This window comes from Channa argus, chromosome 19 (assembly GCF_033026475.1).
Source record: "Channa argus isolate prfri chromosome 19, Channa argus male v1.0, whole genome shotgun sequence".
In the NCBI taxonomy this organism is placed as follows: Eukaryota; Metazoa; Chordata; class Actinopteri; order Anabantiformes; family Channidae; genus Channa; species Channa argus.
The window spans coordinates 1,925,519-1,942,269 of record NC_090215.1 but is presented as its reverse complement, the minus strand read 5'-3'; the positions used below and the strand labels follow the sequence as shown (position 1 = coordinate 1,942,269).

The window sequence follows — 16,751 nt, the reverse complement described above, 5'->3', positions numbered from 1 at the left end:
ACTGAAATGATTCAAATCCAACATCATGTAAGGATGGATAGAGATAATGATGATTAAGTAAAATAAAACCTTTAAATAGAAGTACAGATTTTATATTTCAAATCTTAAACCATAGTTATTTCAGATTGCCACTTGTTTATTACTGTAGAAATGTGTGGAAGTCACTCCCTGCAGTGTTTTTTCCATAGTTTATCTGCCTTCTCTCTAGACTGGTGAAATGTCTTTGTATTTAGTTTTCTAGATAGCAGCAGGACACATACTTTAACAGCCAGCCAGTTTTTCACACAAATACACTATACACAAAATACACACACAGTGTGGTGCAGGAAGGTAGAGTGGTTGTCCTACAGTTGTTGGTTCAGTCCCCAGCTCCTCCAGTCACCTGGCAAAGTGTCCTTGAGCAAGACACTGAACCCCAACTTATTTGCTCCCAGTCAGAGTTTTAACATTGAAGATGCCATCTGTATTGTTTTGTACAGTTTGTTGTTTGATTAAGTTTTGTACCCTATAAGTAAATGTATAATATGGTATCTATGTCAGTTGGTTATTTAAAAATTTTGCTTATGTAACTAATTTAGATTTTCCTAAAGATGAACAAAAAAGTTAAACCCCCTCGATGCCTGACACCGCCCTCCAGTGGCCACCGGGAGTAACTGCTAGTTAACGGCAGCAAAACATAGAGCAACACTTACGGAAGTGCTTTGACCAAACTGATAGAAATTATTGTGAGATGATCCCTTAAATATGATTCTCTCCGCATTTCTTTGGTGTCTAAATTGAAAGACACCAAACACGTGAGTTTTTGAATCTGGGTTTTTTTGTGGCGCGTAGCGGACGTACTGATGCGTCGTTTGTCGGTGGGCGTTGTTTTCGACGCATAGTGAGTTGCAGAGCTCGGGAGGAGAGGAGCTGTGATACTTTCCCCAGTGGCAACGTGTAATTTCGCCCTTAGCATCCCCGTGTTCACCTCACCTACTCCTATTTGTCCCGTGTGTCCTGCATTGCGTGTTTACGCGTCCAACGGTAAGTGACTAAAGCAGCTATATTGAGCTGTTTTCCTGATTAGCATTGTAGGTTGTGTTAGCCGATGTAACCAGCGTACTGTACTTTCTGTTCGTCCACTTTTCTTCGCCACACCCTCTAAACCTGATTAATATTTCCCGTGTGACTCACTGACTGGTTCATCAGGCTACTTTAAAAGTGAGGCTCAACTATTTTGCAGATCTGGCAATTATGACATTTAACGTTTTCTAACGGCTACATTAGCCAGCGTTTCGTTGATAAGTTAGCATACAGGATATTACCCAGTTAAAACTGTGCGGTATGTTGTGTTGCATGCAGTTTCAGTTAAAGTGCGTTGTTTGTAGTGAATCTCGTAAATGTAATAAAAGTTAAAAAACATTTTAATAAATTAATACCATTAACCTACTACCATTTTGCTAGCTTATGAACGTATTGAATTCGCAGATGCAAGTTCTAAAACCTAACAAACCTTATAAATTGACGTAATGCAAGCTTTTACGTGACAAAGCCGAAAGAGTTGTATTTAAAAATATGTGCAGTTTACACAATACAGTTTTTTTTTTTTTCTGTGTCTTGTTTCTCCGCATTGCTTCCTGTCAGACATGGCTGCCCAATGTGTAACCAAGGTGGAACTGACTGTGTCTTGTGAGAATCTCCTGGACAAAGATATTGGCTCCAAGTCTGACCCCCTGTGTGTCCTGCTGATGAGCAGCTCTGATTCCCAGTGGTTTGAGGTCTGTATTTATTCAATTACACAATTAATTTCACTACAAGTCCGAAAATATCGGTGAACTGCATGATTGGCAATCGGTGAGCCAAAATAACTTTTTTTGTTTATTTTGAAAAGGGCAAGTGAATTGCTAAAAAAAGGCACTGCTCTTGGAAACTCCTAAAGCATGATAGGGACGTGTATGATGTAATCTATGTGTGGTAATTGAATCTCAGAGCTCTGTTGAGCAAACATTAAATTACAGTTGGTTAGGGTCATTATGTTTTGCAAAGGCACAGGATGTCCAGTTCCTGTCTTATCAGTGAAGAAGCACTATTATTTCTCAGAAATCTGTGTGTCTCATACTGCTGCCTAATGTTCTCCAACAGGTGGCTCGCACGGAGAAAGTCCAAAATTGCCTCAACCCAAAGTTTGCCAAAAGGTTTACAATCGACTACTACTTTGAAATAGTGCAGAAACTGAAGTTTGGGATTTATGACATCGACAACAAGACTGTTGACCTGAGTGATGATGACTTCCTAGGGGAACTGGAGTGTACCTTGGGTCAGGTAAAAGCTTTCCTGTCTTCAGCTCCTTTTCCATGTAAGAATCTTAAGTGAACTTGTACTTGTAGCAGGTTCTGGTTTTTGTTTACAGCTCAACTCACTTTGAAGAGAAGGTCCAACAGTTAAATGTTAGCGCTCCTCAGGAGGTAGTACGAAACTAGTAGAAAATCAACTTCCAGGTATCCATGGGGGGGATAGTGGGGGTCACCTGCGATTGGCTAAGCAAATGCATCATAATGTTTCAGGTATTAGCTTATTAAACACTTCATAAAAAGGGACTCATTGCAAGTTTGTGTGCCTCTTGTTTAGCAACTTTTTGATAAATTGCTCTGACTGTCGCCCTTTTATGGGGCAACTGTGGCGCAGGAAGGTAGAGCGGTTGTCCACCAATCCCCGTTGGTTCAATCCCCGTCTCCTCCGGTCACATGTCGAATTCTCCTTGAGCAAGACACTGAACCCCAACTTAGTTGCTCCCGGTGAGCGTCGGTCCCCCATCGGTGTATGAGTGTGTGTGATTGTGAGTGTGAATGGGTGAATAAGAAGTGCAGACCATTCATTCCTGGTCCTGGGAGCTCCCCCATTTAGTGTGGAGATGTGTCTATGTGTGATTTTGAATGGGTGAATAAGAAGCAGTGTAAAGTTAATGCCATTACAGTGGTATGTAAGTGCAGACCATTTACCTTTCTAGCATTTGTTTTTGCACATGCATTAATAAAACAGCTTTCTAAAAAAAAGTCATGTATGTGGTTGAGAAGCCGAGCCTCAACCTTTTGTGACTAGTAACCAACAATGGGAAAAAGAGGAAATATACGGTGGAAAATTAAACTAAAACAGCAATAACTAGAACAACACAAGTTCAGTTTATGGGAACCTCCAGGTTACAGATCACTAAGTTGAATGATAAGGCGGCTTTCATCTAAAAGGACATGTGTTGGCAATATATGTTTGTACAGAGCCATCATTTAACGTCTGTAATTAATTATTTATTAATTAATTAATTTTGGTGAAATTCTTTTTTTTAAGGTTTATGGAATCATTGTTTTTAAGGTTTTGTTTGACAGTTTCCTGTAGTTTAAAGAATAAACAAAGATGTCACAACCTGATCTTACAGTTGCAGCAGTGATAAGACAGATCTTGTAATAAGATCCCACTGTTTCACTATCTCTGAAATGGAGCAAACTTCCTTGATAAAAAACTTGCGGTTCTCAGTGTAATTTGACCTCTGATGTTCATTCTGCCTGGTTGTTTTTATAGTTTCTGTCTTGTGGCCTGGAGGCAGCTCTGTTACTAATTTACTTGGCTGCCTCTTTATTAACTGCTTGTGTTTTTCTGTACTCTTAGGTTGTGTCTAGTAAAAAACTGACCCGACCCCTTGTTTTGAAGAACAAGTCACCTGCTGGTAAAGGGACCATCACGGTGAGTAGCGCAGAAAGAGGCTTCATGCATGCCAGTGTTAGATTTTGCAGTTATTTGTTATTTGTTTTATAATAAATATATATAATATTTATTTCTCCTCTGGTCTTCTGTAGATTGTTGCAGAAGAAATTAAAGATAACAGGGTGGTGAATTTTGAAGTGCAAGCAAGAAAATTGGATAACAAGGTATGAGTGATTCTTCTTGAAATCTGTGCTGGTACTTGGACAGTCAGGTGAATTATTGGTGTATTTCTTTCCTTTCTTCATTTACAGGATTTCTTTGGGAAGTCTGATCCTTACCTGGAATTCTACAAGCAGACAGAAACTGGATGGCAGCTAGCTCACAGAACAGAGGTATACAATTTAAAATGTTAATGTGCTACATCGAGCCCAATTTATTTTTTAAGTAGTTTGTATGGCTTGTGTTTTAGCATGTGACATCTGCCAGCTTAATAAGTGCACTAAGGTTAAGTTGTTGTTAATGTTACACTGTTTGTGTCTATTTATCTATATCTATCTATATATCTATCTATATCTATATATCTATATATATCTATATATCTATATCTATATCTATCTATCTATATATCTATATCTATATCTATATCTATCTATATCTATATATCTATATATCTATATATCTATATATATATATATATATATATATATATATGGATGAGGGGAAAGTGGAGAGAGAAAATAAAAGAACAGCAAAAGCAACAAGACATCAGGCAGGTTGGTAGGACCGGTAGCAGCAAACTATAACTAACTATGAGTTTTAACAAAGAGGAAGGTTTAAAGACTAGACTCAAAAGTAGAGAGAGTGTCTGCTTCTCAAATCTGAACTGGGTCGTGATAGCTAAAGGCTCTACCTCCCATTCCACCTTTGGAACTTCTGGGAACCACAAGTAGGCCTGCATTCTGAGATGGAAGTGGTCTACTGGGATGATATGGTGCTATAAGGTCTTCTATATATGATGGAGCCTGACCATTCAGAGCTTTATATGTAAGAAGGAGGGTTTTAAATTCTATTCTACATTTAATGGGAAGCCAATGGAGAAAAGCTAGTGAAGGTGAAATATGATCTCTCTTGCTAGTTCCAGTCCGCACTCTTGCTGCAGCATTTTGGATTAATTGCAGGCTCTTTAGTTACTGGGGCATCCTGAAAGTAGGGAATTACAGTAGTCCAACCTAGAGGTAACAAATGCATGGACCAGTTTTTCGGCATCACTTTGAGACAGGATGCTCCTAATTTTGGCAATGTTCCGTAGGTGGAAGAAGGCTGTTCTAGAGATTTGTTTTATATGTGAGGTAAAGGACAAATCCTGGTCAAAAATAACTCCAAGGTTCCTTGCAGTAGTTATTGGAGGCAAGACTTATGCCATCTATAGTAACGATATGGTTGGACATCATGTCTCTGAGATTTTTAGGACCAAATACTATGACTTCAGTTTTGTCTGAGATTAGAAGTAAAAATTGTGGGACATCCAGGCCTTTATGTCTAGTAGACATGCTTGAAGCTTATTAACTGATTATGCTCATCTGATTCTATAGATAAATATAGCTGGGTATCATCAGCATAGCAGTTGAAATTTATGGAGTGTTTTCTAATAATGTTGCCTAAGGGAGACATATATAAAGTAAAAAGTATTGGTCCTAACACAGAGCCTTGTGCTAACCTTTGTGTGCACGGAGGATTCATCATTATATGTGTGTGTGTGTATTTTTTTTCTTTCCCGACCAAACTTAATAAATCTAGTGGTGTGTGTTTTAAATTTTTAAAAATTTTATTTTATTTTTTTAGGTGGTGAAAAACAACTTGAATCCAGCTTGGAGACCCTTTCGAATCCCCCTGCAGTCTCTCTGTGGAGGAGACTTGGAGAAACCGATAAAAGTACTTTACTTTTTAAAATCAACTACTTGCAAAGCTGGCAGAGTAACTTCAGTTTGTACTTGCTATAATTCTTTTTGGTTTGATTTCAATGGCACTTTTTTTTTTATATTCATGCAAAGGACACAATCAGACCGTTGAGCCTGAATATGAGAATAGAGTGAAATTAAAGTCAAGCGTTTTATTTTAAAAAATGATTTTGGCTCTGTATGCCAGTGAATTTGGGGGGTGAAAGATGTGATCAAAGTCTAGCTGACATCTTAAGGATTTGGTCAAAAATATTGAATGAACTGTAGGAAATCTTCAGTCCTCCAGCATAATAATTTTTCATGCTCTTCTGACTTTTGATATTTCTGAAATTACCAGTAGATTTTTTTCCTGCTAATCAATTTACCAGATAGCTCATTTGGTCACACTTCCTGTCTTGTTTACTGGCAGTGACAGCTCTTTAGACTTTATATTGACAGGTAACATTAGAATTCAAAGGTTACTACATTGTTAAAAAATAAACTCTAGACCCCTTTACTTGCTTTCTCGTACAACTGCTAAAAATAACACACACCTGGCCGTGAAACAGCTCAGCAGGAAACTGTCGAAATGCTTCTGTGCCACTACTATTTTGGGATTGCTGTAAGTTTTACGTGATTAATTCAATTATTCTGACCAAACCTAAATATAAATTGACAGCCTGCACAGTTGTTTTTATTTTTTTGGTGGAGTACACAACCAAAATGATGACGGTTGTCACTGTCCAGATACTTATAGAAGGGACTGACATACGTCTTGACAAGTAGTATACAGTATGAATAACTAGATTTATAATATATATAATATATATTTTTTAACCTCTGAAGCAAACATGTCAGGAAGGAAGCGGTTTCCAACCATGCAAGTGAGTTGACCACAGCATCAGTGTTTGTCTTTTCTTATCTTACCATCACTTTAATGGGTGAACTGTGTGAATGAAATAGATGGGGAAATGTACAAGACACTATTTAGGCAGGGTCTCCAGCCCTCCAGCCTTTCTTCATCCAGCTCGATACTGTCATAGAACATTTGTTGATGACAACACTCGCTCTTCTTTAAGCCATTTTACTGTCAGCATCTGTCTAGTACACAAGTATTACTGTTATGTTTTGCGTCTTACTTTTGCATGTTGCTCTTTTCTGTTCACGTCATAATCTTAAAGGGTCAGTTTATATAAAATGACAACCTTTTGTCACCTCACTCTACTGGTATCTGGCTGTGCAGATAGTTTTGGTTTTATTCCTTCAGACTTTGAGAGATCTGGACCTCACCTCAGTACAATAGCAGCAAACAAACCTAGAGATTTTTATACCTCGTTGAGAAAAATTTTCAATCTTATATAGAAAATGTAGAAAACTGCAATTTGTACGATCACAGCAAGGTCTGTTGATACTTTTTGTAGTTTTGGTGAACTGCCCCTTTAAGGTTGTTGTTTTCTTTTAAAACATTTTATTTTTTATTTTTTATCTTTTACCCTTTCTCTGAACAATTCAACGGTGCCTTGTCAGGTCAACGCCATCACCATGTGTTTTACCTTTTTCTAGGTTGAGTGTTATGACTATGACAACGATGGCTCCCATGACCTCATTGGAGCCTTTGAGACCACAATGACACGCCTCCAACAAGCATCACAGATTTCTCCAGTATGACTAAGCTGCAACAGCCAACGTTTCAAATATTCTTCCCATTTAGATCAGCTTAACATTGCTCTTGTTAACCTCTCTTCATCTTTACTTCTCAGGCAGAGTTTGAATGCATCAACAATAAAAAGAAACAGAAAAAGAAAGGCTACAAGAACTCTGGTATTGTGAGCGTGAAGCTATGTCAGGTATAGTAGTTAGTCATAAATGTTCTTATTTTAAAGCTGTACACTTGTGTACTAAGGCTACAAAAGATTAAAAAAAATAAAGGGCCTAAACATGTCTATACTTGAATAGTGGTATGTGTTTGCATTTACAGTAGGTGTTTCTTGTTGGTTCCATTTGTCTTTTAAGAAAACCGGTGTTTCTATCTCTTAGGTGGTGAAGGAGTATACCTTCCTGGATTATATTATGGGAGGCTGTCAAATCAATTTCACTGTAAGATTTGGCTCTTTCATGGCTCTAGTTTGTGTTACTTCAGTTCTTAAGTCATTATCAAACTTAGCAATATGCTATAATATGCAGCTGTCTTTGTATTCATTCCCTGCTTGTATGTCTGTAGGTGGCTATTGACTTCACAGGCTCCAATGGAGATCCTAGGTCTCCTCAGTCTCTGCATTACATCAGCCCTCAGGGTGTTAACGAGTACCTGTCTGCTATCTGGTCCGTGGGCAATGTAATCCAGGACTATGACAGGTATGTACATATTTCCCATCTACAGTAATTATTTATTTCAAAATATGAATCATTGGCAACATATACCTTGCACCTCAAATGAATTGAAATAATCAGTCATGTATTAGTGGTGTTTGTGTTTCCTTCGTAGTGACAAGATGTTTCCCGCTTTTGGCTTTGGAGCCCAGATCCCTCCCACTTGGCAGGTGAAGCTTACATTAAAACATGAGCCTAAATAAATGCAGAAGCTATTGTGACTGCATACATTTGCATCACCATATGGTGGTTTTTGCACAGGGAATTAAATATGATGGGTTTTGTGTTGCAGGTTTCCCATGAATTTCCTCTCAATTTCGACCCCTCAAATCCATTTTGTGCAGGTTCGTTCACAAATCACTGCACGGTTGATTTATCTGAACGCATTCTAGACCGTGTGAAGCAGAGTCTACGTGTACAGTTGTTCTTTAGCATGTTGGTATTTGTCTTATTGCTTCTGTGTGTGCAGGTGTTGAAGGTGTGGTGCAGGCCTACAGGATGTGTCTGCCCCAAGTCAAACTCTATGGTCCCACCAACTTCTCCCCTATCATCAACCACATGGCTTGCTTTGCTAAGCAAGCCCTCCAGCAGACCACTGCATCAGTGAGTGTTTACCAGAAACATGATCACAATAGCCAACTTCAAAGTCCTGCATTAAACATACATCTCGTTGCTAAAGATAAAGTAATTCTCCAAACACAAACAGAACAAATAAGGGCATGGTTGGACAACCACTTCCTGTTCAAGAAGTTGTCCAGAAATATTTAAACTGTCACTCAATTTTTTTGTAATTGTACATCTGTTCACAACTACAGTGGATTTAAAGTGAAGCCATCACCATGTCATCAAACTGTAGACTTTCAGCTTTAATGGGTTAAACTAAAGTTACTAAGGAATGACGTGTTTGTCCACAATCCCCATTTTCAGAAGTTTAAAGGTAACTGGACAAAGTAACGTAATTACCATTATGTTGTTTTTTTTTTTAAGTAATTTAATAAAAATCATTGCTTTTTGTTTACCTTCATTTTCTTCTGACCCTCTTATCATCTTAGCATGTAAAACATCAATTGAAAATATTGAAAATGAAAATATGAAAATACTTTTTTGTTTTTCATTTATTATTCCTTCTGTAGCTGTAGACTTCTATATGAATGCCTGGTAACCGTTTCTAGGGAGTTGATAGGGAATCTTGCCATGAAGTCTGTATCCTTCAAATACACGATGATAACTTCACACTTGTCCTGTCTTGCTGTTTTCCTGAAGCAATACTATGTTCTGCTCATCATCACTGATGGAGTGATCACAGACATGGACGAGACTCGCAATGCCATCGTCAACGCCTCTCGTCTGCCCATGTCCATCATCATAGTTGGCGTAGGGGGTGCAGACTTCAGTGCCATGGAGTTCCTGGATGGGGATGATGGACGGCTGCGTTCTCTGAGCGGCGAGGCAGCCATGAGAGACATCGTCCAGTTTGTTCCTTTCAGGAAATTCCAAGATGTACGTAGGTTTTAACTAATTATTTTGTGTAAAAAAATGAAAGTGCATGTATGTGAGTGTAGCTGTTTCTCAATTGAATCGCAAATTCTTTACTATAGAAACAGAATCTATGCTTTTCTCTTACCATTTCACTGCATTAGCTTCCATTTAACTGGCTCCAAAATTACAAATGAAAACATACAGTGGGATCACCGTCCAATGCCAGACCTAGCTGTTCCCCGCCCCCCAAACAGTAGACCTCACTTAGCTTGTACCTTTTTTCATTTATCTCTTTTCAGGCACCCAGCCAGGCTCTTGCCCAAAGTGTATTGGCTGAGTTACCCCAACAAGTGGCCTCCTTCTTCAGTTTATTCAAATTGAAGCCTCCTCACGATCCCAGCCCATCATAGGGGTACCCCTACTATTTGTGCCATAAAGCCCCACCACCATCCTAGTCTGTGCTTGGCCCCTACGCATTAACTGACCTGCTGATTCACTGCATCTGTCAACACATATAGTGATCGCTATCTTAATGTTTGTTAACTTTATTGTGCTTCCATTTACTCCGTTTTCAACATCAGTGCTGATTTGAAACTGTTGGACCCTTTGAGGTCGTGACTTACTTCAGAAACCTGCCCACACTTAAGGGAAAACTCCTCTCTACATTACTATAAAAAGCTATTGCTGGTGTGATTTGTAGGTTTGTTATCTTACAAATTCTACATGCTCCTAGATAGAAATAGGAAAAGTGCTGCATGCCAACAGTGCACTATATTCAAATATTGGTCCACAATCAGCATAAATCATTGACGTGTAAAGGGGTGGAATTTTCCTTTAAACTGTCTATGCGTGCATGACTTTTCATTTACTTTTCATCCCTGCTCCCTTTATCTCATTACATGTGGTGGAAAAAACACAATTATAACTTGTATTTTTTTGTTTTTTTCTTTCTTCACTGTTCTGTAGTTTTTTTTAAATACATGTTTTACCATTTCAGGCTCCCAAAGAAGCTCTGGCTAAGGCGGTCTTGGCTGAAGTTCCAGGTCAGGTGGTGGAGTTTTTAAATACTATGAAGCTGACTCCACCCAATCCTGCACCAAACCAGGCTACCATCTGATACAAACCTTGTTTACACTATTGTCTTACGAAACCAGTGAGAAACCAGTATGCAAATCACGTAAAATGAGCAAGCATTCTGTTACGTCCTTCAGCCTCTTTACTTTTGACCAATCATGTGTTTGTGCCAAAAGACCAGACTTTTGTGCTCTAAACTTATTAGTTCATCATGGCATTATTAAAAGCATAGGATGCTGGTTTGATGTGTTATACAGGTTTGAGAAACGGATGGTGCTAGTAGCATCATTTTGTACATATTTGTAGCAGCTTACTCGTGTTTACTTTAGATTCATGTCCGATGCTGCACATGTAATAAGATGTAGTACAAATATATAATATGTATGATCTCCCTCAAATTTTGCCAAATTCTGTTGGTTGTAAACCCAATGCTGTTTTTACTTTAAAGTATACTTCTGAAATATTGTGATAACTGGATAGTAGTTTAATTGGTAATGATTATTCTCCAGTGTATTATTTTTTTTTAAAAGCATATAGACACTATGAAGTTGCTAAAGAAGGAATGAATAGCCATCTACAGTTTTAGGATTAAAATATATAACTTAGAGCCAGTTTATTGAAATTTAGGCATGTTTACTACTTGTGTCCCGTGTATTTTGTTATTATATGGCTGTACAACGATCTATTAAACAAAATGTATCTGACGCATCATGTTTTGCATTGTACAGGATGGAAAATGTGCCTTGGTGTTACCCTGCAAAAAAGTACACTTCATTCACTGTGGACAGTTTATAGAACCAACAATGTGCACTTCTACCAACAAAAGGTGACAAATAGGAAAAAATGGATCAATTTTAAAAATATTTTATCTTCTAAAACTAGGATCATAAGAGTTTTAGACATTACAGTATTCTATGGTAAAATGTGGGCTAATGGGTCTAATCACACACTACGTTTGCATCAAGCTCTCGGCATGTTAAAAGGAGAAATTAAGGTATTGTCCTCCACCTACTGTGAAGAGCACAGCATTTTGTGGCTCGTATTAAACCACATTTCTGAATTAGGCGATACAATTTATTATCTGGCATAGCATACATTCATAACCAATAACACCTTTAACTGCTTTGCCAAGATCTTCATTAGAAATCTTTAATCTATAATTTGGTGCCTATACTATATTCAAAAGATGACGACCAAAACAAAAGTTACCATCTTCCCACAATGTCCATACAATCTACTTATAACCACACTCAGTTACTTTATTGTGAAGAATACAGTTTGTTCAGAGTGTAGCCGAGAGTTTGTATCTAAAACAGGCTACTCACTGCTTAACATCTCTCAGCACTGACATTCAGGACAGTCCTGCCAGGTTTACCTCTGGTGTCAATGAATTTAGAGCCACAAACGTACTACACAACACCTCTTGTTAAAAGAGACTAAAACATTCTGTGTCCTCTGTTAACATGGAAAATCTGCACTTATTACCGTATTATCAAATGTAACCAGTGAATGTAGCTTAGCTTTTTTTTTTTTTTAAAACCTCCATCTCTACCAGCTCAGCTAGCTGCGGATGTATATCAGGCAAAGGACAGGAACTGAAGCATAATCCAGGTGTGGTTACATGTGGTGTATATTGTTGTGATCCATGAACTGCTTGAGGTTGTGCAGGTTGTCCCACCACGTAAAGAGGAAGGTGTCTGCAATAAGTCTGAACCAGGGAGTGATGTCCAGTTCCTTGCGCTCTGCTTTGTCCAACATCTCCTTTAGCTCCTCCTTGGTCACATAACAGTGGCTTTTGATTTCATTGGGGTCAGGATTTAAGTCCACTTCCTTTAAGGTCAAACGCACACAAAAAGACATAGTCCATAATCTGAATTAATTCACGATGAATCCCACAGCTGGAATGGTTGAAATGTATTTTTAAATGAGAAATCCAGGTAGTAAAGATTCTGCAAATAAACATACATCAGATATCCTGATGTAAATTGACTTTATATCCAACCGACATCACTGCCCTACCTTCTGCATGAAGAGGATGTAGTCGATCTCATGTTCTCCCCAAATGCCATCTGACTGGGCCTTGTAGTGGATTCTTGTTAGATATGTCATTTCATCTGGTGGCACCTGAGAAGATCAGACTAAAATGAACATTTACCATAAACCTCAATAATCATTCTCTAGTCTATTAAATGCAAATGCTAGAACTTCAACACCTGCTCTCGCACCTGTTCTATGGGGATTCCCAGTTCAGCTCCAAGTCTCCTTTGAGCAGCTCTTCTCACTCCTGTTGCATCCGCCTCCTCCAGCTCACTCTCAGTGTGTAAAGGATGACTGCAGCATGTGTTTGTGAAACAGCCTGTGCGTATGAGCATAAACACAAAATATTGTTAGTCCACTGTCTACTAATCCTGGGGCGACAGTATTTTTAATAGTGTTCAAACTGGGAGGTTGATCAGCTGACCTGGAAAAGTGATTTTGGCATCTGATCTCTGTTGTAAGAGTAGCTTGTCTTCACTGTTAAAAATAAAGACGCTGAAAGCTCTGTGTAACAAACCTGGTAAAACAAATGAGCAATTTACACTTAATACAGACACAAATCTGAAATGATTAAAAAACCCCAAAACAAACTACGGTAATTGTTTGTGCATTCCTGAAATGCACAAATACCTTTCTCAATGTTGGCATTAAGGTGGCAGTTTTTCTTTGTATCAGCTCCAATCTTGCGATCGTTCTCATCGATGAGGATGCACATCTCAGACAGCAGCTGCACCTGCTTCTCATCCAGGTGATCGGTGGTGATCTCAGGCATTCTGGCGGCAGACTGTAGGTGTCTCACTTTGCTGTAGCATGCAGGTACAGAGAGTAAGCAGGCAAGTAGCAAGTGAATTGTTTTAGACCACAAAAAGACCTGAGCTTGTTTTAAACACTATTATAAATACAGTATCTCCCCTAATAATCCTGGTGCACGGTGTACTAGCTTTTCAATGGAGCTACACTGTAGCAGATGTGGAGAAACCTGCTGAGGAAGACTAGGAGACAAAAGCTGGCACCAGAAGGACCTTAATTCTTTTAAAGTACAACAATACATTTTAACACTCCAATGATGAGTACATGTTACACACAAATTCAGAGAAGGTGAAATAGTGTCAGTAGTGTAATGTTAAACTTTTGCATTATTGAAAAACATCAGTTACACTTCAGTAACTTACTTCAGTTCACAGCAAAAAAAAAAAAAAAAAAAAAAAAAAAAAAAGGGTTGATCTTCAATCTCCTAGTTTTATACAACTTAAAAAGTCTAAACCTTAAATAATTATGTACAATGCTAAATATCTATTACAGAAAAACCTCGGCGGCCTCTGATAAATAAGTAAGTACATTTATTCTAGTACCAATTTGAGTTACATGTTCTTTACTGTTGTTTTCCCATATCAGGATATTTCTACTCCAGTACGATTCGGAGGGAAATACTGTCATTTTTAAACAGCTTTAGTTACTAGATACTTCGGCAGTTTTCAGTACAAATTAAATATTTCATAACTTTAGAAAGTTGACGAAAACGTTCTTTTGTTCTAACGTTAGCTAGTAAGCGCATTAATCAGTAACCGTAGAGTCAATAGCAAAGACGTAGCTACAAATAGTCGGTTTAGGATCAACAAGCGCTTCTGTTGCTCCTTCATTCCCACACAATGACCTGGTGCGGTTCCAGAACCATTCACCACGCTAACTTACCTGTGTATAGATCTGCTGCAGCTCGCTGTGCAGACAGGTGTGTTCCACCGTGGAGAAGCTCTTCTGCTACCGCTTGTGATTGGTTTTAGGACAGCAGGACCCTCGCGGGACACCATCCGGAGCACCGCCCACACACCCCGCACCATCGCGTGACCCCAACAGAACACCAATCACAAGGCCCGGGGCTGCGGGTGGCGCTAAACACCGGAGCGGACCTCAACCAATCAGGATCAGGGAGGACCCGCTGCAGAGGTGAATATTAACCAATTTAATTCCGTTTTTTTCTAATGATGTGAGAGTTTATGACAGTTTATGAGTTTATTACCCGGGTCAACATCTGGTGTATGATGTACACATCATACACCAGATGTTTGACAATTTCCTTACAGATAGATTCACTGAGCCATGTGTGTGGTAGGTAAGCGGTGTCCAAGAGCCAAACTCCAAAAATAAATTTTAAAAAGTCTATGTCATCCAAATAGAAATTTTGATTTATTAATAACGTGTCTTTTAACTCTTGCTCATTGCTTTGCAGGAAGCCATTAATATTGAGAACAACTATTTTTATGAGTGATTAAGATGCCAGTTATTTTCTGGATTCTTAGATTTGCCCATGAAATCTCTGAAAATATATACGTAAAAAATTTAATAATTTTTCATAGACCAAGGACGGAGTCAAGAGGGGGCTCTGGTTCAGTGGGTAGATCAGACTTTTAAGCTGGCCCTGACAAGACACAGAAGCCCAAGCAGCCTTTGGTGCCTGTTCCCTACATCTAAGAGCATCTGCCAAAACTTGATTATAGCGACATCTTCAAGTTGTTCGACCATCAGTCCAAATCCAATAGTTAGTCAAGTAAGTGTAGCTTTAATGTAAGCATGTTTAATTCAAAAATGTTTGTGAGCTATAGTGCTTTTAACACATAGTGACCAAATTGTAAATTACAATGGCCTAATAAGCTCATGGCTCAGAGATGACTTAAAGTTGACATTAAGACTGAGGTAGAGTTGTCTTTCAATATGTGAAATAATAAGTTGACTATCGAATTAAGGAAGATAAGAAACAAAGTTAACTTTAGCGAAGGCCTGAGAGAAACAGCTGATGTCCATGGGTCAACGGATTTCCACTAAATTTTAAATATGACAATATTGTTTGACTTCATATGTAGCTGTCTATTTACTTACAAACTTATAAACTTTGGTGGCGACGTGCATATCTGGTCACAGTTCTCTCAGTATTAATATAAACCTACCAAACTAAAGCTGAGACTTTAACATTCCTTTATTTTATAATGAGTTTAATGTACATAATGTAGTCATATGTATTTAACTACATCTGGTGGCATCACCACTATGGTCTATGTGGACCAAAAACGGTGGTAAAAGGACCCGGTCCAGCAGAGTCCACTTGGGGTTTTTGGGTTTTAACACGCCATCAGATCATAGCACAACCCGCATCACGCAGGCCTCCGACAACAGGATATTAAGTAAGCTTTGTGTTCTACATGTATTGTCTACAGAGAAACTAAGAAAACATTTACTTACTTACAAAATTCTTCCTCTTTCTCGATCAGATACATCGGGTGGTCCAACTTATTTTGCCTTTGTTTCCGAGTATATTTTTACAGAGAAATGCCACAGACGAATAACAATCTGGGCTTCACGCCTTGTGTTTGACGTCACGGGCTTTCATTGGATACCCTAGAGGCGGCGTGACCGCTCATTGGCTTTCTAAAGTGCAAACAGAAACCACATGATACGGAAGTCAGTGCACGTCAAAATATGTTGATAAGTAAAAAACACCGCGCTGTCATCTCGTACAGTTAAGTCACAAGTCGACGGCTTATAGAAGTCTACAGTCTAACAGGTTTACTTAATTTCATAATAAGTTAGGAAATCCATACACCTGCTAGTAAGTAGCGTGCGGCTAAGTTTAAACCTCCATGTTAGCTAAATATGAATTCAGGTTTCATATACGTTAAGTTAGGTGAATATGAATGTTGCAAGCTAAATGACCCTGTCAAATAACTCCTAGTAAGTTACCGTTATTTATCGGGCTTAACACTAATATTAACTAAATAAACGAATGTGTAGTGTCGAATTTACATTTTCAGATTTTTGCTTGTAACACTAACGTTAACCCTAACCGCTAGCTAAATGTTATAATCGAGCTGCCTAAAATGCTAACGATGATGATAATTCACCATAACGATACGACAAACCTCATGTTACTAAATTGAGCGGTAGCATTATTGCCGTGATGCCGAACACTGCGAATTTAACGTTATTACGCAGTGTTAGTATTTGTCATTACTTGTTGGCAAACGCGGGGACATGATTAGAGAATCTGTCGGGCTCAGTTCGCTGTCTACAACTAATCAATAAGGCATTTGGAATAAACAAGTAAAGCGTATTAATTCCACAGTCGTTCATGAGATGTGGAATTCAGATAAAGAATTATACCAAATATATGTCACTCCATTAAAGACT

At 38.5% G+C, this 16,751-nt stretch overlaps 3 protein-coding genes across 11 annotated transcripts in view; 2 read left to right on the top strand and 1 right to left on the bottom strand.

The window, feature by feature from the left end:
• Nucleotides 1-690: 690 nt before the first annotated feature.
• On the top strand, nt 691-11,239 carry LOC137104477 (copine-3-like). Of its 2 annotated transcripts, XM_067485715.1 has the most exons (17): nt 691-1,023; nt 1,624-1,757; nt 2,122-2,301; nt 3,640-3,714; nt 3,828-3,899; nt 3,987-4,067; nt 5,518-5,607; nt 7,176-7,274; nt 7,373-7,459; nt 7,650-7,709; nt 7,834-7,967; nt 8,098-8,152; nt 8,275-8,326; nt 8,452-8,585; nt 9,246-9,482; nt 9,761-9,873; nt 10,459-11,239. In XM_067485715.1, exons 2-16 carry the CDS (start codon nt 1,626-1,628, stop codon nt 9,869-9,871), a joined length of 1,599 nt encoding a protein of 532 aa, XP_067341816.1. In that variant the 5' UTR covers nt 691-1,023; nt 1,624-1,625; the 3' UTR covers nt 9,872-9,873; nt 10,459-11,239. The 2 variants fall into 2 exon arrangements, with proteins under 2 accessions (XP_067341816.1, XP_067341815.1); XM_067485714.1 differs by lacking the exon at nt 9,761-9,873 and having other exon boundaries at nt 692-1,023.
• On the bottom strand, nt 11,049-15,947 carry idi1 (isopentenyl-diphosphate delta isomerase 1). 2 transcript variants are annotated; one of them, XM_067485725.1, is made up of 7 exons: nt 15,807-15,947; nt 14,265-14,508; nt 13,203-13,375; nt 12,997-13,089; nt 12,761-12,891; nt 12,555-12,659; nt 11,049-12,365 (listed from the first exon to the last, which is right to left on the bottom strand). In XM_067485725.1, the coding sequence occupies exons 2-7, from the start codon at nt 14,408-14,410 to the stop codon at nt 12,153-12,155; spliced, it is 861 nt and encodes a 286-aa protein (XP_067341826.1). In that variant the 5' UTR covers nt 14,411-14,508; nt 15,807-15,947; the 3' UTR covers nt 11,049-12,152. The 2 variants fall into 2 exon arrangements, with proteins under 2 accessions (XP_067341826.1, XP_067341827.1); XM_067485726.1 differs by having other exon boundaries at nt 15,811-15,940.
• The window catches only part of LOC137104478 (WD repeat-containing protein 37-like), a 23,928-nt gene continuing 22,834 nt past the window's right edge, over nt 15,658-16,751 (top strand). For 2 of the 7 annotated variants that reach the window (XM_067485723.1, XM_067485716.1), the window contains exon 1: nt 15,659-15,748. The gene's annotated coding sequence lies outside the window, so the exon portion shown is untranslated. Of the gene's footprint in view, nt 15,749-16,006; nt 16,174-16,273; nt 16,296-16,751 lie in introns of those variants that run through there. The other 5 variants (XM_067485722.1, XM_067485720.1, XM_067485719.1 and 2 more) reach the window with 5 other exon arrangements.